Source organism: Microplitis mediator, chromosome 6 (assembly GCF_029852145.1).
Source record: "Microplitis mediator isolate UGA2020A chromosome 6, iyMicMedi2.1, whole genome shotgun sequence".
Taxonomy (NCBI): Eukaryota; Metazoa; Arthropoda; class Insecta; order Hymenoptera; family Braconidae; genus Microplitis; species Microplitis mediator.
The window spans coordinates 20,472,720-20,497,552 of NC_079974.1; the positions used below are offsets into that span (position 1 = coordinate 20,472,720).

Consider the following 24,833-nt stretch of genomic DNA (forward strand, 5'->3'; position numbering starts at 1 on the left):
ATAATTTGTAATAAAATAAAAAAATTACGAAAATAATAATTGATTATTAAATTAAAATTTAATTAATTGCTTATTAATTAACTAATTAAAATTATATTTAAACTTTATTATTAAACATTTAAAAGCATATTAATTAAGTATTACAATAAGAAAATGTGTAAGGGACAAGAATAAAATGAAAAAATAAAAGAATAATTTTAAAATTGCGTATAATATGATCAGCTGAAAAAATACTCAGGCAATATTTAATTAACTTTATGTATTTTACATGATATACTTGATACGAATTAATTAAAATAAAATTTAAAATATTGAGAAGACATTGTTGGGACATCTGGATCACTCCTCCATGTCCAGGTCCCCGAGTTCATCTTCTAAACCTTCTAAATCATCTTCTGTGAATAGATTTTCATTGATAGCTAATGCTGTCGCTCCTTCTCCAACTACAGTGACTGCAACAAAAAAATTTTAAATTTTTTATTGTTATTAAAATTAATAAATATTTAATTATTTATATAAATATCAGATATTTTTAAAAATCACATCGAAAATAATGTTTGAGATGTCGAAAAAAATACTGTCAAAATTTGAGCTCTTAATATTAATATTAACAACTGCCTCATCACAATTTCGATTTTCTATTTAAATAACAATGGAAAAATTTTTTTCAAACTTTGGAATTTTATAACTCATCAGCAGATTATTGTGTCAGAGAGACCAATACATAATTTTGTAGGAAATTTGATGCTCTACAAAAAAAGTATCTTATTATTTTTTGATAAATTTTATTTTTATAAAGTTATTCAAGGTCAAATTTGGATTCACGGTAAATTTAAGTATTATTTGACTTTTTCATCGAAATTATCAGACTTTTCTTAAAATGATGACAGTAAAGTTGGCGGACATCTGACAACTTTTTAAATTTTTTATCGTCTCCGGGTGGAAAGCTTTTTCAACTTTTGTCCCGCTGTGCAAAACGAAGTTGCCGCTTTCTACCTCCGTCGAGGAGAAAAATAGAATACACACCTTGGGAAGTAAATAAGAAAGCCTCAGACCACATGTTTGTTGGCCGAGTCGATCACATTACATGTGATCTGAGACATTTCTTACTTTACTTCCCTAGGTGTGTAATATACTATTAAATAATAAAATGAAATTGTTTACCCAAAAAAATTAAAAAATTGCCTTTTAGAAAATTCTACATTCAGTACATTAATTTTTTTTTTTTCATATCAATTTAATTCTTTAATTTTTTTATATGTAATTTAAAAATTGTCTTATGTCTGCTACCTTTACACTCACCTTAAAATGTTATATTAATATTAAGAGCTCAAACTTTGACAGTATTTTTTTTTGTCATCTCGAACATTATTTTCGATACGATTTTTGAAAATAAAAATAGTCGATTTTTTTTAATCAGTCTAATAAATATATTAAAAAAACTTACCGGAATATTCACCATTAACTTTGTCATTATTAGGTTCATTAATAGTACTCTTTAATCTATCAGTTTGAGCAATTGTTATTCCAGCTGTATCTAATTCACTAGCTTCCATTGCTAATTGATCCATATCGAGTTCACGGTATTCAATATTTTCAGTATCTTCTTCGTGTAATGCATAGCTATCAATAGCTTCATCACCATCATCAATACCTGTGTAAGTTATTTAAATTAATATATGGAATATTTAAAATTTATTTAAAAATTATTTTTTATTTAATGAATTATAAATAATTACCATCTCCTGCAGCAAGTTCTGGATTGAAAAAGAACATTTCACGACCTGATATACCAACTTGTCGACCAGCTTTGTAATCACTACGTTTTTTCTCTTCATCTTTTTCAGCTTTTTCTTTCTTTTCTCTGAGCTTACGTTTTTTCCAAGCCAAGAAAGTCTCAAGCGTTATTTTTGTCTATAAAAACAAAATAAAATAATAATTTATTAAAAATAAATAGTTATTAATTACTAAAGTCAATGAAATAATTATAATTACTTGATTAGGTCCCAAATTAGCTCGTTCTCTTTCAATCAAATCTTCAAGAGAAATTTCATCTTTTTTGTCTTCTTTTTTTTTATCTTTTTTAAGAACAAAACCTGGCGGTAACGCGTGTCTGTAGATACATTTTAGTTTTGAAGGACATTCCCAAAACCATCCATACTTTGATTTTTCGACGGCTTCCAAAAAATGTTTGCAAATCTATAAAGATATTTACTTTTATGTAAAATAATATTAAAAAAAAAAAAACATTTTAATTTTTATAAATAAATATAGTGAAACTTATTAGTTCATTACTTATGTATAAATTTAATGTTTTTAATTTTTTAACTTGTCAATATGTTAATAGCTTGAAGATCCTGGCGATTGGTTTCTACTAAGACTTTTTTTTTCTAATTGCTTCATTTTTTCGCTATTGGAATCAATTTTTAAAAATTTTATTTCAAGATGGTTTTACAACCGCATTTGCGCCGCGTCACTTTTTCAACAGTTTTGACAGAAAAGTAAATTTCTCGGATTTTTTTAGTCAGAAGAAAGAAAGTGAAAATTTTTCCAGCTTTGTGACGAAATTCCCTGACTTCTCCAGTATATTTATAATTCCCTAACATTTTCAGGTTTTCCAGAAATATGGCCACCATGTAGAATCACGTCAAAATTATGACTCAGTCAAATTTTTACCCAAGTGATCCGAAGTTAATTCACTAAATTGTTACTATTATTGATTACAACGAATTTCGATCAAAATGTTACATGTTTTTTATAGATAAAGATTATCAATGATTGTAATTACTGTACATTCAAAATTTTTTCTATGAACTACGGTCATTTGTACTCAGCAAATTATAATTTTGATCGACTTACTTTGAGACAGCGTAACTTATTATTATTATTATTATTATTATTATTATTTTTATTATTATTATGAAATTTATTTTTTGCGCCTCTCTATATATATTTATCATTTTGTATTCATTGTAAGACCCTTAGAGAGCTAAGGCTTCAGGGCCTAAAAATTTTAGTAAATAAATAAAAATAAATAAATTAGTTTTACAATCGAAACTGATTTACGTAAATGAAGTGCTTGATTTAAAAAATTTACCGGTAATTTTTGAATTGATAAATTCTACAAAAGGTTTAATTCAGTTAAGTTGTTATCGAAGTCATCCCAAGTCTAATTCGAAGATGTAATAAATTAGTTCTATAATCGATACCAATTTACTAGACGAAAAGTTGGAGCAAATTTATGACGATTCATATTTATGTCACGATTTGAGTTCCGTCATGAAATTCAAATCTAAAGTAATTGTGAACAAAATTTTTTTTACCCTCAATGTAATTTTTTTTAAAGCTTGAAAACTGTCAAATAATAAAATTTTCGAGCTCTTGGAGCTTGGAAACAGCGGAAAGTTTTGTGACTAGCCTGGAAAGGAAACCATTTTCAAGCTATTATTTAAACTTTTAACTTACAATGTCTGTAGTAGGTCTAACTCCTCCACTACCGTGTTTTTTTTCCACAACTTCTTTCAATTTATCTTCATCCCATTTATCCATCGTATCTGCTTCTTTGTCATCATCTCTCATGTCACAATACAGTGATCTTTTTTCAGCTTTACGTTCAATTGTCAAGTCATGAGAAAATTTACATTTATCACCCTTGGCACATTGGCCTTGTTTGAAAAATGCACATACTACAGACTTGGGATCAGTTCCTTTAATAATTAATTCATTGATTGATTAATTAATTAATTAAAAAGTACGATTATTAAAAAAAAAATTCAACAAATAAATAAAATAAATAAAAACCTTTTTCAACCTTCTGAGTCTGCACAGGTTTGAATAATAGTGCCAACTCTTGTTGCTCTTTTAATTTCTTTTCTTTTTCAAGTTTTTTAGGGTCATCTTTTTTGGATCCAGCTCCAGGTTTCACCTGCTTTTCTACTTGCTGTATAAATTTTTGCTGTTTCGCCCCTTTTTTATTTTTCAATCCGAATGTTTTATCCTTAAATAAAAATTAAAAAAAAAATATTATTATTTAATGATAATAAAAAATAAATATATGAAATATGTTTAATATTTAATTGAATAGTAAACGTAAAAAAAAAAAAAATAGTAAACGTGTAATAATTATTGAGTATAAAAAATACCTCAATAACTTTTTCCTTTTTCTTCAGCTCCGTTTTTTTACTCGGAGCCGGTGCCTTTTTTGGCGGCATTTTGAGTTATGAATTTTAATTACAATATTTGTGAAATAATAATTAAATAATCATTCACGTTTTTTTGTGCCGATCTTAGTGGAAAGTGAGCTGATAGCTGGAAAAAACCATATTACTTTTTGGATAACCAATAAAAAATGTCATCAATGACATCTTACATCTATTATTCTTACTGACAGTGACTAAAAATAAATTACTGCGCCATCTACTTGCACAATTTTAAATCTCAATTAAAATTATTTTTAAATTACCCTGATAGCCGCCTTCAGGGTGGGCAGTACTGACCGAATTTTTAAATTTTACTTTTCTAATTGCGTTTTGAATAATTAATAGGGTGGGTTGAAAAAAAACTTTTTTTTTTGTTTTTCTTAGCATGGGAGTAGAATTTGTACCTTATAAATAATAATTGTCGAATGTGATTTTTTTTACTTCACTTTCATTTTAATTCAAAAGAAAATGCTTTTCATTTTTGAATTTTTTACTTAAATTACCAAAATAATAGGAAAAAATTTTTTTCAACTCCTGACTTTCAATTAGCTTTCAAGGGGACACCCTATAGATTCTAGAACACCATGTTTTTTTTTCTTTGGGACTACCCCGTTTGATCAATTATTTATTTTAAAAACGATTGGGCCACCTCAAAATGTTGAGTAAAAAATTTTTTTTTTTCTTAAAAATTTTTTTTTTATAAGGTACAAATTCTATCCCCATGCTAAGAAAAACAAAAAAAAAGTTTTTTTTCAACCCACCCTAATAATTACGTCACTCGAATGGTGAAAATCTTCCAAAAAAGTTTGTCTTACAAATTTTTTCGGAAGCTATAAAAATTCCTATAATAACGATTGATCAATAAATTAAAAGAAAAGTAAAATTCAAAAATTCGTTTAGTACGGCCCAGCCTTAAGAGGATACGCTATCGGACCTCTTTCTCACACTCAGAAAAATAAACGGGACTTTCTTTGTTGCACTCGTAGAGTAAATGAGAATTTTAAAACAATTTTTCTTGGCGACGAATTTGAATTTTTTAAAATACGAAATTTCTAGCCTTCTGACAAGGTTTCAAAAAACGCTAAAGACTCTACTTTAGGTTTCCAGTGTTTGCCCGTGAATTAAATTTACAGTCGACTACCCGTCATAAGCCTGCCCTTCATAAGCCTCTTCCCCTCAATCGGGAGTTACTGAGTCCAAACATCTTCCCCCCTTAACCACTTTTTTGAGTTTCGTACCAGACATCCCCTTATAAGCCTCCGTTAAAATTCTCTAAATTATAAACTAACAATAGGAACAAATATCAAAATAAATGATGAAAATTTACTATCGATGTTTCGCGGAGAATAATTTAATCATTATTAAGTAAGATATTATTTATTGTTCATAGTTGTAATCATTAATTACAATTAAAGCTTCTGTTACAATTTTAAAGTTTTATTGATCATTATGTTGATCAATAACAATTATTATTATCATTACTGTAATTAATACCGTTGTCATTATAATTTTTTCCATTACAATTATTATCAGTGTAAAAAGATAAGTATTTATTTTACCGTTACCCCTTAACCGCAAGTTAACTTCAACCCTGATAGCCACACTCTAAATTTAAATATCAATATAATTGCTTAGCAAGTTCTGCAGTAAAACATTTTCGGCCAACTTATTGACAAGTTTCTGGCAAGCCTCCGCTGGATAATACTTGCGTGTAAGTTGATGCAAATCTACTGTCGTCATCTGAATGTAATTTTACAGAAAAACTTGCCGTCAATTTCCTTGCGGATTTTATCGCGGGCCTTTATCATACTGATAAAGTAAATGATAATAATAACTCTAATAGTAGTGAAAAATGTTATTCAATTAAAAATAACAACGTGGATAAGTGTACAGAAATAGGTGAGATAGAATAAGGGATAAGCGTGTGGCACAATAACGTGCCACACGGTAGGCTATCCCGAACACAGGTTTTTTTCTGTATCTTTAGACACTACGTAAAAATAAAATTTTCTTTATAATTGATTAATAAATAATTTATTTAAATAATTAAACAAAATTGTTATTGACGAGATTTAAATTGTTCTAGGCCATTTTTTATTTCATTTTTGTTCAAGCCATTTTTAACGTAAATTGACAGCACACCTACTTTCGTTAGGTCATCAATATTGCGACGTTCATCATCAAAAAAAATCATGTCTTTAAAATCAACTCCTGATGCTTCTTTGATCCTGTAATTAAATAATTAATTTGTTAAAAAAAAATTTTTTTATTACTTCTGTTACGTCTGATTTATTTTTATAATTTAAAAAATGTATAGTTTTCTTTTTTTGTGTTTAAACTGAATGTGTGGGTTAATGACCAAAGATTTTTTGTTAATTGTTCGTTGAGATAGACATGGATGCATTTAGTAAGCCGTAAACGGTCCGACGAGCCGTAAACTCACGGCGCCTAGACATTAGATATAAAAAATGAAACAAGTTAGATAATAAAAAAAAAAAAAAAGGAAACTGAATTGTAATACGCCACTGAAGTAGAAAAAGATGTGTACATACAGCTGCATTATGAGTGTAAGCAGTGCGGTTCAAATTGTTTCTATTTATGAAATTTTTACGAAACATCTGTTTCTGGGGGTGTTTTTATTTTTTGTTCTCATCAATTGATTTTTTTTATTTATTTTTAATTAAAATTACGGCCAAATTATTGAGTTTGTGAAAAAAAGTAATGAGTACTTTTTTGTAGTGAACGAAATTTCCTACGAAAAAATCATTCGACACTTTTTTTCCATTCAATAGTTTCTTTTTGATATCTAATTAAACTCCTTCGTTGTTATTTTACAAAAAATTGTCAAAATTCGAAAAAATAATTAGAGTAATTAATAATTTAATTACTTGTTAAAGTGCGTAATCTTGCATCCAGGATATATTTCCGTATACTTGATATATTTATCCCAGTTTAGTAATTTAAGTAATTGATATGCTCCCTTTATTTCGGAAGTACGCGAGGCGATGCCAATTTCGAAGCCTTCTTTGGCCAAATTTTCTAAAATTTCTGGCACTTGCTCGTAATATTTTATTTTTTTGCCTTGTGCGTCTACTATAGAGTCATGTCTATAAATAAATGAACCTATTGAATAATAATGATTATAAAAAATGAGTACAGTAATTTTAAAAAGGGCACAAACTTTCGAGAAAATGGCGGAGTCACGTGAGTGTCGATCCAAAATGGCCACAGAGTGTAATCTAAAAAAATTAATTTGTATTAATAATACGTAAATATACATGTATATATGTTATGTATTGTATACCTGTATGTGTAGGTTTATAATAAAAATAATTAAAAGTAATTACCGAGATCGAAGACGATTATCTTAGGTTTTTTAATATTTTCATTATTTTCTGCGGCCATTTTGTTTTTTATTTGCAGATAATTTGGAAACTTTTTTTTGCAATAGATGAGTTTACTGGCTAGTCGCCATGTTTTATTTCAATACTTGCTGGTGTCATGTAGATAAAGTAGGGAGCGGATAAGAAAATGCGGGAAAAATTTGAATTTGAATTTCATGGAGTTGTGTTTGAATTTAAATTTGCACACAAAGTACTGGGCTGGAATAAAAGTTAAAACAAAAATTTACTCAGTACTATACAAACGAATAATATTCTTAATCATAGTACATGTATACTTCAACTGAGTAATATTTTCTTGATTTAAGAATTTTTATTTTTATTTCAAAAGAATATACTTGTCCAAGGAGCATACTTGCCTTTGAGACATCTATAAGATATCAGTTTTTAGGCTACTTTTTGACATATCGAAAAGGCATCTATATGTTGACAAAACGATCAGAAATTTATGTCACCGAAAAAATGTCTACTTAAAAGACGTAACAGAAGTGACGACAAAAAGTAGATTACAAATAGTGATAAAATAGCGGTAAAATAAGTCATCTAAATGACTTTTTAATTGAAATAAGACAGGAAAAACAACACAACTCTTCTCTGTCGTCGGAGCCAACATTTGCATGTCGTATTTATACCAAAAAAGATGACTTTAGGACAAAAAAAAATTTGTCTTGTCCTTTTTAAAGTCATCTTAAAGTTGTCTCTGTGCTACTTGGGTGGTTGGAGTACATTTGTTCTAAGATTAAAAAAGTTAAAAACGGTGTTTTTTCAAATTTTCTCCCCAGGAAAAAATGATATATGATCATATATGAACATCCATGAATTTTGGCCATGTCTGAATATATATGAACATGTATGAACAGATATGATTATGTATGGACATATATGATTCATATATGATCATGTATTGACATATATGATTTTTTTTCCCCGGGTGTTGATAGTATTATTTAAACTGAAAAACGAATCGCATTACGTTATGTGATGATCAGGAGCCCCAGGTCGAAAAATTTGATCTGATTTTAGTCTAACTGGACTGTATTTGGGCTACTTGGCTTGCTATTGAACTTCTATTAAAATTTTAATCTGTTTTTGATCTGTTGTTTTAAAAAATAATTGCGTTACGGGCAGACAAAACTAGATTAATTCTTGAACTTTAAAAAATTTTAATTCTGTAAATTTGCAAGGACAAACCTAGATTAAATCATGGACTTGTAATATTTTTATGAGGTCCCGTACAGGGAACAATTTTGTCAGTATTGGCAACTAGCCGATGTTTGTTGAGCCATAAAAATAACTATGGCTTATAAAATATGTTTTTTTTGCTTCTTAAAAGGTCTATAAGTATACTTATAAAAAATTATTTAAATAGCAAACAAAATAATGCCTCGGGACTGAGGAGGTTATAAAAAATATGTTAAATTACAGAATTGATTATGTTTTTTTTTCCTATTTATTTAGTGTCTTTTGTTTAAAAATATCGGCAGTTAATTAAAGTTTGACACCCCACTTCTAAAGTCTCCATAATCCCGAGGAATCCCGAGTTCCCGGCAACTGGCTGATGAGCATGACAATGCCATCTATAATTTAATATTTAAAAAAAAATTATCTAGATTTAAATAAATAAAGATTATAAAAAAACACTATATATAAAATTTTTTTTACTTCAAAATTTTCATACAATTTTGTAATAAATAAATTAATTCATTTAGATAATTAATATTATAAATTAATAATAATTATAATAATACGTATTACTTTTTATCGATTCGTCATAAGGAGCGCCACCATATATTATATATATCCTTAAATTCAACAAGCGCTTCCGCATTGTCAATTTTATTTAAATGCCCAAAAAAATTCAAATAATTTATATTTCACGTACAGAAGCAAGACTCCGGTGGTTTTTTTTCGATAATTTTAATATATATTGTGATTTGGATTTATTTATTAATGGATTAATAACATTTTTTCCAGCCAAAGTACTTAATATATTTATCAATCGTATTATTGTGTATTGTTTTATTTTTTTTATTATTTTTACGCAGCTTTTATTGTTTATTTTTTATGTATCATCATTTATTTATAATAATAATTATTATTATTTTAAATAATTATACTAGTTTATTTATTAACGATCTAACTTACGAGCACAAAAAAAAACAACAGAATAATATTATCTCTGAAAAATCTATATTATTATTTCTAAATGACAGAGCGTATATTTTTATGCATTTATATATTTTATAATTATATTTATATACTTTAATTTATATATATATATATATATGAATCTATATATGTATATATATATACATTAACAAACAACGTAAAAATATTTATTTCTTTTAATTAAAACATGAGTTAATAAACATATTTTTCCGATATCTGAAAAGCGTAGCAACGAATTAAATATTAAATATAGATTATTATTTTTATGTTATCCCTAGTGGAAATTTTTCCGACTTTTCTCTGGAAAAACTCTGAAAAAGTCTTTATAACTTTTGAAAAATCTTTCGAACTTTACCCTGATTAAACAACTGAATTCGATCGAATTAAACAGAATTAAATTTTTAATTCTATTTAATTCAGATAAATTCTGTTAATTCGGTACCTAACTTAAAAATGAATTCTGTCTAATTCGGTAGGAAAACCAGAATTTGTCCGAATTAAAACGAATTTAAATAATTCTATTCGGTTTAATTCTGATTAATTCGAAAATAATTCCCCAATTTCTGGTTCTGAATCCGAATTAAACTGAATTAAAACGAATTTGAAATTTTTAAATCGGTTTTATTCTGTTTAATTCAAATTCAAATTTTCAACTCAGTTGAATTCTGTTTGCAGAATTCGACAGAATATAACAGAATTAAATTTTTAATTCTATTTAATTCAGATAAATTCTGTTAATTCGGTACCTAATTTAAAAATGAATTCTGTCTAATTCGGCAGGAAAACCAGAATTTGTCCGAATTAAAACGAATTGAAATAATTCTATTCGGTTTAATTCTGATTAATTCGAAAATAATTCTCCAATTTCTGGTTCTAAATCCGAATTAAATTGAATTAAAACGAATTTGAAATTTTTAAATCGGTTTCATTCTGTTTAATTCAAATTCAAATTTTCAATTCAGTTGAATTCTGTTTGCAGAATTCGACAGAATATAACAGAATTAAAATTTTTAATTCGCTCGAATTCAGTTGTTCAATCAGGGATAGAACTGAGTTTTTCAGAGAAAATTCCGAAAAATTTCCACCAGGGATAACTTTAAACTAATATCGTTATTATTATTATTATTATTATTATTATTATTATTATTATTATTATTATTATTTATTATTATAATTATTTATTAAAAATGATAATATTTAAATATTATTTGATGTCTTTTAATTCTAAAATTTACGTAATCAGTCCGAGAGTTGGCTACAAAGGCCGTAAAAAATTAAAAAATCGTAGCGACGCTTCGTTCATAAGACCAATCATTTTGACAATATTATTCAACCGTATTCAATAACTTTTATTTAAGTTTATTATTTTATTTAATAATATTATTATCATTATTTTGCACAGTTTACTTTTATTATAAATAATTAATTTTGTTAATATATATCACGTATAATAATGAACAAAGCGTGTGACGATTATTCAAAATTATATTTTTAAAATACACCATAAAAGATCAACGTATTTATTATGTTTAATTTATACGTCTTATTAAATACGACAATAATTATTAATTTTTTTAAAAGGTCAAGGATAACTTTTTTTTTTCATTTTTTTGTATTTTTTAAAAATTTCGCGGGATTTACAAAGTAGCGAGACAAGTGGCGATCCAATTAATTTATTACTTTATGATCATAAAAATAAATTAATAATAATAATAATAATAATAATAATAATAATGATAAATATTAACGCCGTTGTCTTGCTTCTCATAAAATCTCTCGCAAATAAAAATTTTATTTCGCGTTAAATCTGAAAAATATCAAAGAATTTTAAACTTTAGTACAAAAGGCCTTGCTCTCGCTTTGACATTATTATTATTAATAGACTCTGTCTCCGTTAGTATTTACTTTATTCATTTTAATTATATATATATATTTTTTATGAACATGCCTTCTGCGTATTTTAAATTGTAAAGCATTATTTATTCATCGGTTAAAAAAAAAACATTTTTGAATATATTTTTAAGTATACTACATTTAATAATATATAAAGAATAATTACTTCGGAGACAGGATTCTATTGAGGGGTCACATCATGATTGATTATATGGTAAAATAATAAATAATTAATTACCCCTTCGGAGCAAGGGATTTAATTTTAGTGTCGTGTTACTTTAATCTTTATTTCCATAAATAAACATTATAATCATTATCAATAATCTCCAATGAATATCGTTATTAATTTAAATATAATTAATAGCTTATTTACAATTATTTATTACTCTGATTTTAGTCAATTTATTTATTTTTTTAAGTTTTACCACAATTGCGACAGGTACACGTAATAATTCGTCTGTTTGTCTTGTGTTCTTATGTAAATAACAACCGTTGGTTTTTTTTATAATCACAGTTGTTTAGTCGTGTAAATAGAACACATAATGCTGGTGTGTTTTTTTTTTTGTCTACATAATTTATACTAATTTTTCACGAATTAATATCAATAAATAATTTTTAAATTATATTCACTTAAAATTTTATAAATTTCTATTACTTATCATTTTTTTTGCGAACTCCAACTTTTTTTTAACTTCTAAATTAATATGAGTGTGAATGTAGCAGACAGACAAATTTAAAATTATAATTAAATAGATTAAATAATTAATAAAATAAAATTTTAAAAAAATGCGCATTTAAAAAATTTTGAAATTAATAAGTGCATTTTTTTTTTATTTTGTTTTTTAAATTATTTACTGTATTTATTTATAATTTTAAATTTGTCTGATGTCTGCTACATTCACACTCGTAATTAATAACATAATTAATTAATGACAATAAAGTTAGAAGACATTTAAATGATACTGAAGTTAGCAGACGTCTAATAATTTTTGGATCTTTTTTTAGACGATAAACCAGAAGAAAAAAAATATTTGAAAAAATTGCACCTGTAGTTTTTCAAATTTTCTACATGTGCATATTTTTCGTTTTTTTTTTTTCAAATTTAATTGTTCAAAAAAAAAATCAAAAATTTTGAATTGTCTGCTAACTTTAGGAACATGACATTTAAAAATTATTGGATTTTTTTTAACAAAAAAATATTTTGAAAAATTGCACGTATAGTTTATGAAATTTCCGACATGTGCATTTTTTCAGAAATATTTTTTTTTCATTATTGATCTGTTAAAAAAAAATTTTTTTAATTTCAAATGTCTGATAACTTTACTATCATAATTAATGAATGTGAATGTAGCAGACATCAGACAACTTTAAAATTATAAATAATTAAAAAAAAAATAATTTTAAAAAATGCACTTATTAATTTTTAAATTTTTTAAATGCGCATTTTTTTTAAATTTAATTTTTCAAATTATTTACTCTATTTATTTATAATTTTAAATTCGTTTTATGTCTGCTACATTCGCACTTATTATTATTATCTAATAAATAATCGGAATGTCACAAAAAAAAAAATAATAAATATTTTTTTTTATAGATAAAAGCACAAACAGACAAATTAACAATCATACATACTAAATATATAACGTATATATTTGTTTTTTATTGATAATTAATAAAACAATAACGATAATAAATAATTCTTGACACATGAGATTTATTTAAACAATTTTTTATTATTTTTCACGAATTGCATGGGAGATTACTGTAATGAAAATTTAAATATCTATTTAGTTTTTTTTTTTTAATTTTTACTCCTGTATGAATATCATTAATTATAAATGAATTTCGATCCTGCCAGGGCGACGTGGACGCTCACCAGAGTAACATAGTTCGATATCATAATACCTATGGTTTAATTAATTATTTATTTTAATTTATTTCATCAATAATTTTATTTAGTACTGCAATACAAATAATTGAATAGAAAATAAAAAAAAAATTGTTTAATAACTTACACAATCAGTGTATAAAACAAAAATGAATTTTATTTTTATTTTATTATATATAATTAATTTATTAGTATATATTTATATTTATTGACGTTTTTAAATTTTTGAATTTTAAAATAAACATAATAATAATATTAATAATAATAATAGTTATCAACAAAACAAAACAATAAATTATTAAAATTTTTTTAAAAATTATTTTCTTTTATGTTTTAAAAACTTTAAATTTAACCCTCGGAGTACACACGGGGTCCAATTGACCCTACTTCATTTTTGAAGTTATATCTCAAAAACTATGCATTTTATCGGAATGCAGGTTATGACGTTTTTTGCAAGTAAAAAAATGCTCTTTCGAAAACAACTATCACTGAAAAAAAAAATTTGTTATCTTAACAAAAGTCAAGATTACGCAGTTATTTGTTAAGCCCTGATTAAACAATTGAATTCGATCGAATTAAACAGAACTGAATTTTTAATTCTATATAATTCAGATGAATTTTATAAATTCGGTACCTAATTTAAAAAAGAATTCTGTCTGTTTCGGCAGGAAAACCAGAATTTATCCAAATTTAAACGAATTTAAATAATTATATTCTGTTTAATTTGAAAATAATCTTCGAGTTTCTGGTTCTCTCCGAATTAAACCGAATTGTAACCAATTCAAAAATTTTAAATCAGTTTTATTGTTTAATTCAAAAATAATCCTTGAATTCTTTTAAATCCTGCCTTACCGAATTTAACAGAATTAAAATTTTTAATTCGGTCAAATTCAGTTGTTTATTCAGGGAGATAACAAATCCATCTTGGTCAACGCAAGGAAGTAACATTTGTTATGGTAAGTAAAGTGAAGTTGCCGTAATATCAAATGACGCGTTGAGCTAACTATTTAGGGCCAGATTTTCAAACCGAGTTTATTTTTATCCGGGTTTTAATTAATATTGCTAGCATACGTATATATTAATAATATATAGATATACCAGCAATGATAATTAAAAACCGGATAAAAATAAACTCGGTTTGAAAAACTGGCCCTAAATTAGGTTTTATAAAGATTTTTTGACTCCAGAAAATTTTACTTCACCTAAGATATTATCGCTTCCCGATATATTCTCTTGAGTAAAGAAAATTACTTCTTCAAGCCTCCCGCCTTTAACTATACTTAGACATATTAATATACTTTTAAAAATAAATAGCGTTCAATATTTGAGCCATAATTTACAAACACAGTTTATGTCCAAAATCAAAAACTCGCGATAAATTCAATGATATTGTTTACCTAATTAAAGCACTAAATTATATGCGTATTCAAAAAATTTTTCCAACAGCAACTTCACTTTACTTACCACAACAAATGTCACTTCGTTGCGTTAACTAAGATAGTTTATGTACCTGAAGATCAGAACGTTTTCGCGCAACGAAAATAAGAAAAAATAAATGAAAAGTAAAAAATCTACTGGATCTAAATTTCAGAAATGTTTCGCACGTCACCCGAAAATGACAGGCCACCCCCAACTACCCTGAAATTCGCCTTTAGACACACATTTCATCAATTATTTTCATTTTCGTTGCGTGAAAAACGTTACGATCTTCAGGTACATGATTCGTTTGCTATCATAACAAATAGCTGCGTAATCTTGACTTTTGTTATCACAGCTAAATTTTTTTTCAGTGTATTATTTCGAATTAACTAATTTTTACAGTGAAGAAATTAATTAAAATCAAACCTAACGATAAATATTTTAGGATAAAAAAAATTACGGGGTGAAAATGATCCCCCGTGTACTCCGAGGGTTAAAATCAAGTCAGTGCGGAAAATAAAAATCCTCAAACTGAAATAAATGATAAAAGAATAAGGAAACAAACAATTTTAAGTACATATTAAATATAACAATATTATTATTACAGGTATTAGTATTATCAGAATACGAATATTTTTTTTAGTTTTTTTTTTTTTTTTAACAATGATTCTCAGTCAACGACCACAGTCGCCCTACTTATTTATGTATGTAATTAATTAAATATAACATTATAGTATCCGTCAACTTTTATTAATAATATATTATTATAAAATTTAACTCCAAATTGCGATAATAACTCCTAATTGCAACGTGTGTGAATTTTTATCATTTTTCATGTGTATAACTATTTATTATTTATTAGCCTAAGATTTGTTAGATTTTTCTACATAATCAAAAAAATTAATAATTATTTAATTATCATTACTAATAATTATTGTTATTATTTTTATTATAATTAATTATTTAATTTTACGGCACTTACGTAGATTCATGTGTTTTATTTAATATTAATTATTAATTATTAATTAATTATTTTTTTCGTGTTTCTGCGAGTGGGAGCTTGTGTATTTTATTTTTCTACAATTAAATGATTTCTAAATATTCTTTATTCGTTATTAAATATAATAATAATAATATGAATTTATCTCATTATTTTTTTTTATAATATAATAATTAATTATAATCAACCATTAACGTATCAGCAGGCGCACCGCAGTACATTAGTCGCCGTAATTTATTTATTTATAATTTTTTTTTTAATTTGCAGCAGCTCTCACATAAATCACTATCTACATATCTCTATCCTTCACCATTTTTTTTTTATTACCTTTAATTAATTAATTAATTATTTTACTTATTATTTATTTTTTTATTTTTAGCATTTTTTTTTTATTTGTACGTACGTGTAAATATTACTTCCAGTCTTGCCCTACAGTTATAAATATTTAAATAACTATTCGCCTTATTTTTATTATTTTTTTTTTAATTATTATTATTCTTCACAATTTTAATTTTTAAAAATATCTAAAAAAAAAAAAAACAATAAAGTCTTTTGCATTCAAAATTACGTATTGAATAATTTCCTAATTACTCAAAATAAACGATAACAAAATAATAAAATAAATAAATAAATGAATAATAATTATTTATAATTTATAATTTATAATTTTTTTGTTAAAATTTTTACAACAAAAATTTTATTATATAAACTATTTATAATCGTATTTACGTTTGTCATTATTTTTAACGATTTAAAATACAACAATAAAAAATTTTCTACACAATAAATGTAGGGAAGTAATATTTACGTATTTAAAAAAAAAAAAAAAAAAAATAAGCACGTCGATAAAAAGTGCATTAACCAAAAGATTAATCCGTTAAAATTTACGTCAATTAAGTTTAACTACGTGTCCTGGTGTCATATCAGAACGCTCCTGAGACAAAATAAAAAAAATTATTTAAACGTTAAACGTTTTCGCACCAATATAATTTTAACTTTTTAAAAGATTTTTTTTTTATGAGAGATCTTAATAATATTAATATTAACATTAATAATAATAATAATAATAATAATAATAATAATAATAATAATAATAATAATAATAATAATAATAATAATAATAATAATTATAATAGTAGTAATAGTAATAATAGTTATAATAAAGAGAACACATTACTCAATTAATTACATATTTTATAACGATTAATTAAAAATTATTAAATAATGTAAAATATCTAACAATCGAACTCCCTCTCGCATTAGCGAGCATTTATTTACTCATTAATTATTTATTTTTTTAAATATTTGTCTCAGGACAGTCCTTGTAAGTTATTTAATTATTAGTCAGTAATATACTTTGTGTATGTACCATAACAACAACTGATAGCTCATCTAATATATATACATGTATACGTATATCAATAATTTATTTAATACGTTTACATGTATATGTATATATATTTATTTATTTATATTTATAATATATATCTCTTAAATTTTATAATATACTTCTATATTTTTCATATATACTTTATGTTGCTTTTAATGTATACTTTATATATAACAATGTTATGTTTACGTAAGGCCCAATATGTTCAATACGAAGGAAATAATCTGAAACAAAATAAAATATTATTAATATTAAAAATCATAAATTTTTTTAGTTTTTTAATTGCATTTTTGGTATAAGAAGTCAGAAAAAATACAGTAGGACCTCCCGTGTAAAAAAAATTGTTAAGAAAAAGTCAAAAAAGTGTTTGCTGTTCTAAACTTTAAAACGTGACACAACTACGAACTTTTTTTGAACGCTTTTTAAATTTTTAAAAATTCAAGAGAAATATCAATAAATATCCTCATATTATTAAGATATGCTGAAACGAAAAACGTTCAGAAATAGTTCAAAATCAGTTTTTTCTGCAATGAAAAATGTTAATTTGTAGTATTGTGTCAAATGTTTCTTTCTGTGTATTTTCAAAAGTTTGAGAATTGTTTAAAATAAGTTCGTCATTGTGTCACGTTTTGAAGTTTAGAATAGTCAATTCTTTTTTGACCTTTTTTCAACAATTGCACACCTCAAGCGCGAAAGCGCAGGTGTGCTTTATGGACGGATTTTTTTTTTACACGGGCTCTTTATAAGACTAGCTCGGGGCTGTAGGGGAAAAAATTCTTGAAATTGAGGTACGCTATAAGACTATCACCGTTTTGCGTTTTATTTCTGTGTTCGGTTTAACTCTACTCTATTATACTGTGTATCTATTTTACATATAATCATAAATCAACAGAATTTTGTCGTTCTTTTCTGTTAATTAATTATGTGATACCACAAAATTTTATGTATTCTTTATGAAAATAATTTATTTGATCGACAATCTTCATGTATTTTCATTTTATCTCGATTTTACTTGTACTGGTCGTTAGTCTTATAGCGAAGTTTCAACAAATTGAGGGAAAGAGCCTTATAACGCGTAGTCTTATAACGAGGTCCTCCTGTATTCTTAGACGAAAATATTATACATATACTAGATATGGAATTAATTTTTAGATGAAAAAAAATTTTTAAATTACTTTTTTTTCGCATAATGTCAAAATTGTTCGTTATAAATTCTAAATGTTTGTTGATAAAAAACTTTTTATCTATTTTCATGTTTTATTGGCTTGACTGATATGTTTTGATAGAAAAATTTTTAAATTTCTTTACTCGAAAAAAAAATTATATTGCTAATTTACAATAAATTAATTTCTTGGATAAAAAATATATTTTTTTTCATAAAAGTAATTTTTCCTCTCAGTGTATTAGAAAAACAACGATTTTATTTGACAGTAATTGTAATTATCGTAAAAAAAAAAATAATTACTTAAACAGAGCAAGATCCCATATCATTCGCTTTCCATATCGTCTGTCAACGTTGGGTCGCTCTGTTCTACATCAGCCGTTCAGCTATCGACACTGAATAATTCTTTATGGAGGGCCGGAAATTCAAGATGTGGCTGTGACCGCTTGAACTTAGCGAGGGCATCCATGTGAAGAAGTGAGATTTCCCTTAGTTGGGGTATCTTAGCAAGCATCGCGTCGCATACCGTTACATCACCTTTGATGGGCGATACATGATTTCGATCTAGCTGAGACCTTAAAGCTAAGATCACTGCTTGCGATAGCTTTGTGATCTCAGTTTGACCTTTCAAACCTGGTCGATCTGTTAACAAAAATGAATTATTTTAGTTACTTACTTTTAAAATTTTAAATTATTTATTTAATAATTGCTGTGATTTTGGTTAATACACGGAGAGAAATTTATAGTAACAATTACAATATATTATGGGAATGGTTCCCATAATGCATGGTAACCGGTTTTTTTGAAATGTTGATTATAGGAACGGCACCCATATATATTATAGTTATCATTACTATAATATTATAGTAACCGTTACCATAACATTATGGTACACGGAAAGATTGGAACTCGACTGGTTACTGTTCTGTACCCAACTCAGTACGATGCTGGAAAAAAATACTCGATTGTGGTGCAGCACCACACTGATTACTGTGCGGAACCTGACTCAGTCGGGTGCACATATCACTCAGTCAGGTTCCGCACAGTAATCAGTGTGGTGCTGCACCACAATCGAGCATTTTTTTCCAGCACCGAACTGAGTCGGGTACAGAACAGTTACCAGCCGGGTTCCAATCTTTCCGTTTAATGGTTACCATATATCATGGTAATCGTTACCATATAATATAGTTACCATTATCATAATATTATAGTAACCATTACCATATATTATGGTAATGGTTACCATGATATTATAGTAATGATAACCATAATATATATGGGTGCCGTTCCTATAATCAACATTTCAAAAAAACCGGTTACTATGCATTATGGGAACCATTCCCATAATATACTGTAATTTTTACCATAAATTTCTTTCCGTGTAGTTTAGTTATCAATAGTAATTATTATTTTATTTACCAGGACTAAGAAGAACTACTGCACTATAAAGTGCAAGCTCTGTTTCTGTAAGTTTAAGCTCAGCTACACTTCTCGCAAGTTCAAATACGCAGGATACAAGTTTCATCTCAGCTGTATCAGTTGTATAAAAGGCATCCTGCGGTAGCATTGTATCACCGTACAATACACAATTTTGTGTAAGATCTAGGTACCTGCTCATACGTAGCACAGCCAATTCAAATGAACCTAAAAAGTAATATTTATTGTATACATTATTCTCTACTTATTTATTACAACTACAAAAAATCTCATTTGTCAATATTTTTTTTATTTTTATTATTTAAAAATTATAGTAGTAATAAAAAAAAAATCTAACATACCAGCTTTGAGAAGGACAATTTGATCATCCTGTGAAAGCTTCATGAAACCCGGTATCATTTTCGCAAACTCAATGATTTGCTGAATAACTGTAGTCAATTTTTGTGCACACTCAAGCCATAGTTGTTCGTGTGCCATATTTTTATAGTAAATCAGCTTGGAAAGATCATGAGGCTTGTGAAACAACTCTTGAATTTGATCTGTCGACACTAAACACGTTCTCGAATGAGCGTCAGCTATCGTTTTTGATAACAACTCATTTATTTCTGCCGGATCTGGGGACAAAATAAATAAACAATTATTATTATTATTGTTTTTTTATATTAATTATAATAATCATCATCATCAGTATTATCCCTCCGAGTACACACCTCCGAACAAACCTTCGGAGTGCACATGGGGTCAAATTCAGGAAGTTTTTTGTAGGTAAAACAATGCTCTTTCGAATACAACTATCATTGTTTCGAATTAACTAATTTTTAACGGTGAAAAAATTAATTAAAATAAATAAAATTATGGGGTGAAAATGACCCCCAGTGTACTCCGAGGGTTATAATTTATTTAATTATAATAACTTTTATTTCTATAGCTACTTCAAAAATTAAATTACACAATAAACGGAAGAATTATAGAAATTCATAAAATCGTTAGCCCTAAGTTTACGTGCGTAAATTTTTAATTGACTAATTAAATCGTCATGCAAAAAAAAATATTATTGATAAATTTTTTTTTTTATTTTCAATGATCAATTTCAGAAGAAGATATGCTAGTAATGAATATTAAATTGATGAATGAAAATTCCTGAATGATAAAAATGCATTTAAATTGTGAGGATGAAAAATGTGAATGAATAATAAGAAAAAAAAAACAATTTCAATATTTATTTAGAGGACACTCGGGTCAAAACTTGTGTATATTTTTTAAATTTGTACCACCTTCTCTTCCCTGCGCTGGTTTTGGTGAAAATTTACAGATAATTTTTGTACAAAAATAAAAAAAAAATTCAGCCGCAGCATAACTGCAAAAATTTCTCGGACATGTCCGTTATTTAAATACCCGAACTACTCGTCGCTTGAGAGTGGACTTTTAACGAGCTTGTCCAGTTTGTGGAACGTTGTGTCAAATAAGATTTTTAAAAAATTTTTCGATCGTAAAGCACACTCTGAACAGTCGTGCAATTAAATATAAAACCTTAAAAACAGCTACGATATACAGAAAAATTTTTTAGAATTTTTCTGCTATGTCTACATGAAAACATAGAGCTCAAATTTTGAATAATTCGGTAAAAATTTAATTCAGAATAATTCAAAATTTTTTTATTGTAGAAATATCAATATATTTTAATATGAAATTATAATTTTTAGTAAGAAAAATTTTACAAAAAATATTAAAACGATTATTAATAATATAAATATTTGGAAATCACCCCATCGCGCACATTCCGAAAAGGAAAATTTTGGAAAAAAAATTAAAAAAAAAAAAACTATGACGATTTTAATCACTTCAAAATTTATATCCATTAAACTATGATTTTTTAAATGATTTTAATAACAAAAATGTTTTTTTTTCTTTCGTGTATTTCCCTGATTAAAAGAAACGACTCGTAGTGTTAAATGCCCATAAGAAGGGTGATTCAAAAACATTTAAAAGTATTCACAATTTTTTTTTCTTATCATTTTAAATCGTTTCTTTTGATAAGGGTTTGTTTTGATTACTTTGAAAATTCTTTTCCGAACTAATGGCAGCGCACATATTTCACCTTACAATTATAAGATCAATCTTAAATTTTTCTAAGATGTTTCTAAGTCTAAGTCTAGGGGTTTACATTTTTTTCTTTAATTCTAAAAAGAAATTTCGGTTTTTTGATGAAAATTTATTCCTATATTCTTGAACGTCCACCATTTTGTATCAAACAAAAAAATTATAACAATCCCTACATTTAGTCAAACTTACATCGATTATAATATCGTATGATACTGAAATTAGCCGACGTCCAATAATTTTTGGATTTTTCAAAAAACGATAAATTATAAAAATATTTTTAAAAATTGCACTTGTAGTTTTTAAAATTTTCTACACGTACATATTTTTAGATTTTTTTTTCTTCAAATTTAATTGCTAAAAAAAAGTCCAAAAAATTTTAATTGTTTGCTGACTTCGGTATCATTAATATCGCTTATAATGATTGTAAATAAAATGAATGATTAATTATTAGATATTTACAAAGTATCGACCGGAGAGTCCCCTTATTAATTAAATGAATTTATGAAAAAAGAGTTAAGAATCCGACATGTACACATTAACATGCACGTGCAACAGAGGGAATAAAACAATAGGAAGAAAAAAAAAACAAATATTAAAAAACAACGAGAGTAGTAAGATTTTTATAAAGAAAGACACAAAACATAGCCTCACATCTTGCATGAGACATACTGGGCAGATTATGAACTTCGTCATCATCCGTTGGATTGTTGACTCTCTGTTGTTGATTGCTGAGGAACGTCGTTGAGTCGACCATCGTGTAAGAGCCATGACCAAGGTTAGCAAGCTCAATCGTCGTTTCTTGCTTCACGGCAACTATTCCACCGCCACTTAAAGACCCACTTCCGGAACCACCTCCCCCATTACCGTTACTCCCGTTACCGTTATTACTACTACTATTACCACTACCACTTCCTCCACCACCACCTCCACTGCCGCCACCACCACCGGTACCACCTCCTCCACCACTACTATTTCCACTGGTGTTGCCACTTCCGGTTGTCGATGCAGACAAGGATTTTCCTAATTTCGGCCAATGAATATTACACATCAATGAATTATTATGAGACTTTTTCCATCGAAAACAAACAAACCAATTACCGCAATGCATTCTTATGATCAATTTTACTAATGAAATGTTATATGCAAAATGATTTATGAATAATGACTTCTTTTTTTTTTATTAAATTTTAAATTCTATGGCGCGCGATACAATTCAAACATTTTATTAAAAATCCATTTACTGAAAATGATTTTTTTTTTTAAACAGTTATTCAAGCTTTTATGATAAAAAAAAATATATCTATTGATACATTAAAGTTGTTATTATTATTAATTACTGAGTCAATGATAAAATTAATTTTTCGATTGTTATAAACATTAAATAGATGGTTGGTTATATTTAGTTACTTATAAATAAGAAAATATCGGATTCTCAGTGAAAATGTTTTTTATTTTAATTAATTAAAATATATGAATATATGTGTTGATTTAATGTTACACACATTATTTTAGCATTCGTTTTTTTGAATTAATTAAATTTACTCTCTTAAACTTGAAATAGTGAAAATAGTGACTATTCACTGTTTACTAGTGAAAATGATGTTACTAATTCAAATAGTGGTATACTTTTCACTGGCAATAAGTGACTATTCACTGCCAAATAGTGACTGTCATGTGATTTTCACTAACTCATTTTCAGAGAATACAAAACTTTATATAAAAGCTCGAAAAACTTTGAAATAAAAAAATAAATTTTTATTTAATGAATAAAGGAATCATTTTTTTTATTTAAAATTTTCATTTCTTACGCTTGAATATTTAATTTACATTAATTAGTTTTAGTATTAATATTATTATATTATTGTAAGTGACTAGGGGTGTGCGGATTTTCGAATTTACGAATTATTCGTCTCGAATCGTTCGAATAATTCGAATCGTTCGAATAATCTGAATTCAAACCAAATAATAAACTAATTATTAAATTAAACAAGAATTCTTATTCGTCATAATTATCAACATTTTTAATTTCCCGCTAAGAAAATTTTAAATTTTCAAAAATTCGGGAAGTTATTGGTTTCGGTCCGATTTTCGAAAATCGAATTTCTAAGAGATCTTGCAGACTGTCTGACTCGGAAAATTAAAAAAAATTTTGTCGTGTAGCATGTTTTATTTAATTTATGTAGAATTTTCTAATCAAAATACGAAATTTACCTTTTCATTCCGGATATGACCGGGTGAGACTTTTTTTAACAATAAAATTTTTATTATTTTTGCAATGAATTCCATGAAAAAAATATTCAAATTGAGTCAAATACACCCGAACAAGATAACTTTTCCATCGAAATCGATTAATTTAAGAGCACAAGACAATTATTTGAATTATTTGAATTCGACTTTCGAATCGAATGATATTCGCACACCCCTATAAGTGACCCGTTTTCACAGATTTTTTCATTGAAACTTTTTTTATAATGTATCGATACTAACAAAGTTTTATTTTAATTTTTAGTAATGATAAATTATTAATAAACTCCCATATTAATATTAATATTATTTATCTGTACATCATTTAATTTTAGTAAAATAAAATTTTTATAATGAAACAGTCGGATTTATTGGTCGGATATATTATAAATAATTAATTACCTTTGTAAGAAGAAAAAAATTAATAAATATGGCAAAGATAATAATCAATAATTTATTTCTATAAAAAATTTTGAGTAATCAATCAATTTATATCCCCAAAAAGCCATATTTAAAAATATAAAATAT

The 24,833-nt window shown here is 26.2% G+C and overlaps 3 protein-coding genes across 10 annotated transcripts in view; all 3 read right to left on the reverse strand.

The window, feature by feature from the left end:
• Nucleotides 1-192: 192 nt before the first annotated feature.
• LOC130669922 (zinc finger CCCH domain-containing protein 15 homolog) lies at nucleotides 193-4,322 on the reverse strand. Its single transcript, XM_057473076.1, has 7 exons — nucleotides 4,143-4,322; nucleotides 3,802-3,997; nucleotides 3,466-3,707; nucleotides 1,996-2,199; nucleotides 1,740-1,914; nucleotides 1,448-1,654; nucleotides 193-452 (listed from the first exon to the last, which is right to left on the reverse strand). The coding sequence occupies exons 1-7, from the start codon at nucleotides 4,209-4,211 to the stop codon at nucleotides 340-342; spliced, it is 1,206 nt and encodes a 401-aa protein (XP_057329059.1). The 5' UTR covers nucleotides 4,212-4,322; the 3' UTR covers nucleotides 193-339.
• Nucleotides 4,323-5,574: 1,252 nt separating this feature from the next.
• LOC130669406 (magnesium-dependent phosphatase 1-like) lies at nucleotides 5,575-7,706 on the reverse strand. Its single transcript, XM_057472299.1, has 4 exons — nucleotides 7,547-7,706; nucleotides 7,381-7,438; nucleotides 7,088-7,306; nucleotides 5,575-6,427 (listed from the first exon to the last, which is right to left on the reverse strand). The coding sequence occupies exons 1-4, from the start codon at nucleotides 7,602-7,604 to the stop codon at nucleotides 6,259-6,261; spliced, it is 504 nt and encodes a 167-aa protein (XP_057328282.1). The 5' UTR covers nucleotides 7,605-7,706; the 3' UTR covers nucleotides 5,575-6,258.
• A 7,845-nt stretch (nucleotides 7,707-15,551) lies between these two features.
• The window catches only part of LOC130669806 (probable nuclear hormone receptor HR3), a 113,525-nt gene continuing 104,243 nt past the window's right edge, over nucleotides 15,552-24,833 (reverse strand). For 6 of the 8 annotated variants that reach the window (XM_057472891.1, XM_057472885.1, XM_057472890.1 and 3 more), the window contains 5 exons: nucleotides 22,713-23,081; nucleotides 20,300-20,572; nucleotides 19,941-20,165; nucleotides 18,825-19,163; nucleotides 15,552-17,583 (listed from right to left, as the gene is read on the reverse strand). In XM_057472891.1, the coding sequence (XP_057328874.1) occupies nucleotides 18,904-19,163; nucleotides 19,941-20,165; nucleotides 20,300-20,572; nucleotides 22,713-23,081 (1,127 nt within the window). In that variant the 3' untranslated portion in view covers nucleotides 15,552-17,583; nucleotides 18,825-18,903. The remainder of the gene's footprint in view (nucleotides 17,584-18,824; nucleotides 19,164-19,940; nucleotides 20,166-20,299; nucleotides 20,573-22,712; nucleotides 23,082-24,833) is intronic. The other 2 variants (XM_057472888.1, XM_057472892.1) reach the window with 2 other exon arrangements.

Coding starts and splice junctions, on each gene's coding strand:
- LOC130669922 (XM_057473076.1), bottom strand. CDS start 4,211: ATGCCGCCAAAAAAGGCACCGGCTCCGAGTAAAAAAACGGAGCTGAAG. Junction 3,998..4,142: donor AAAAGGAAAAAGTTATTGAG/GTATTTTTTATA, acceptor TTTTTATTTAAG/GATAAAACATTCGGATTGAA. Junction 453..1,447: donor AGTTAATGGTGAATATTCCG/GTAAGTTTTTTT, acceptor TTTTTGTTGCAG/TCACTGTAGTTGGAGAAGGA.
- LOC130669406 (XM_057472299.1), bottom strand. CDS start 7,604: ATGGCCGCAGAAAATAATGAAAATATTAAAAAACCTAAGATAATCGTC. Junction 7,307..7,380: donor ACTCCGCCATTTTCTCGAAA/GTTTGTGCCCTT, acceptor ATTTATTTATAG/ACATGACTCTATAGTAGACG. Junction 6,428..7,087: donor AAGATTACGCACTTTAACAA/GTAATTAAATTA, acceptor ATTTAATTACAG/GATCAAAGAAGCATCAGGAG.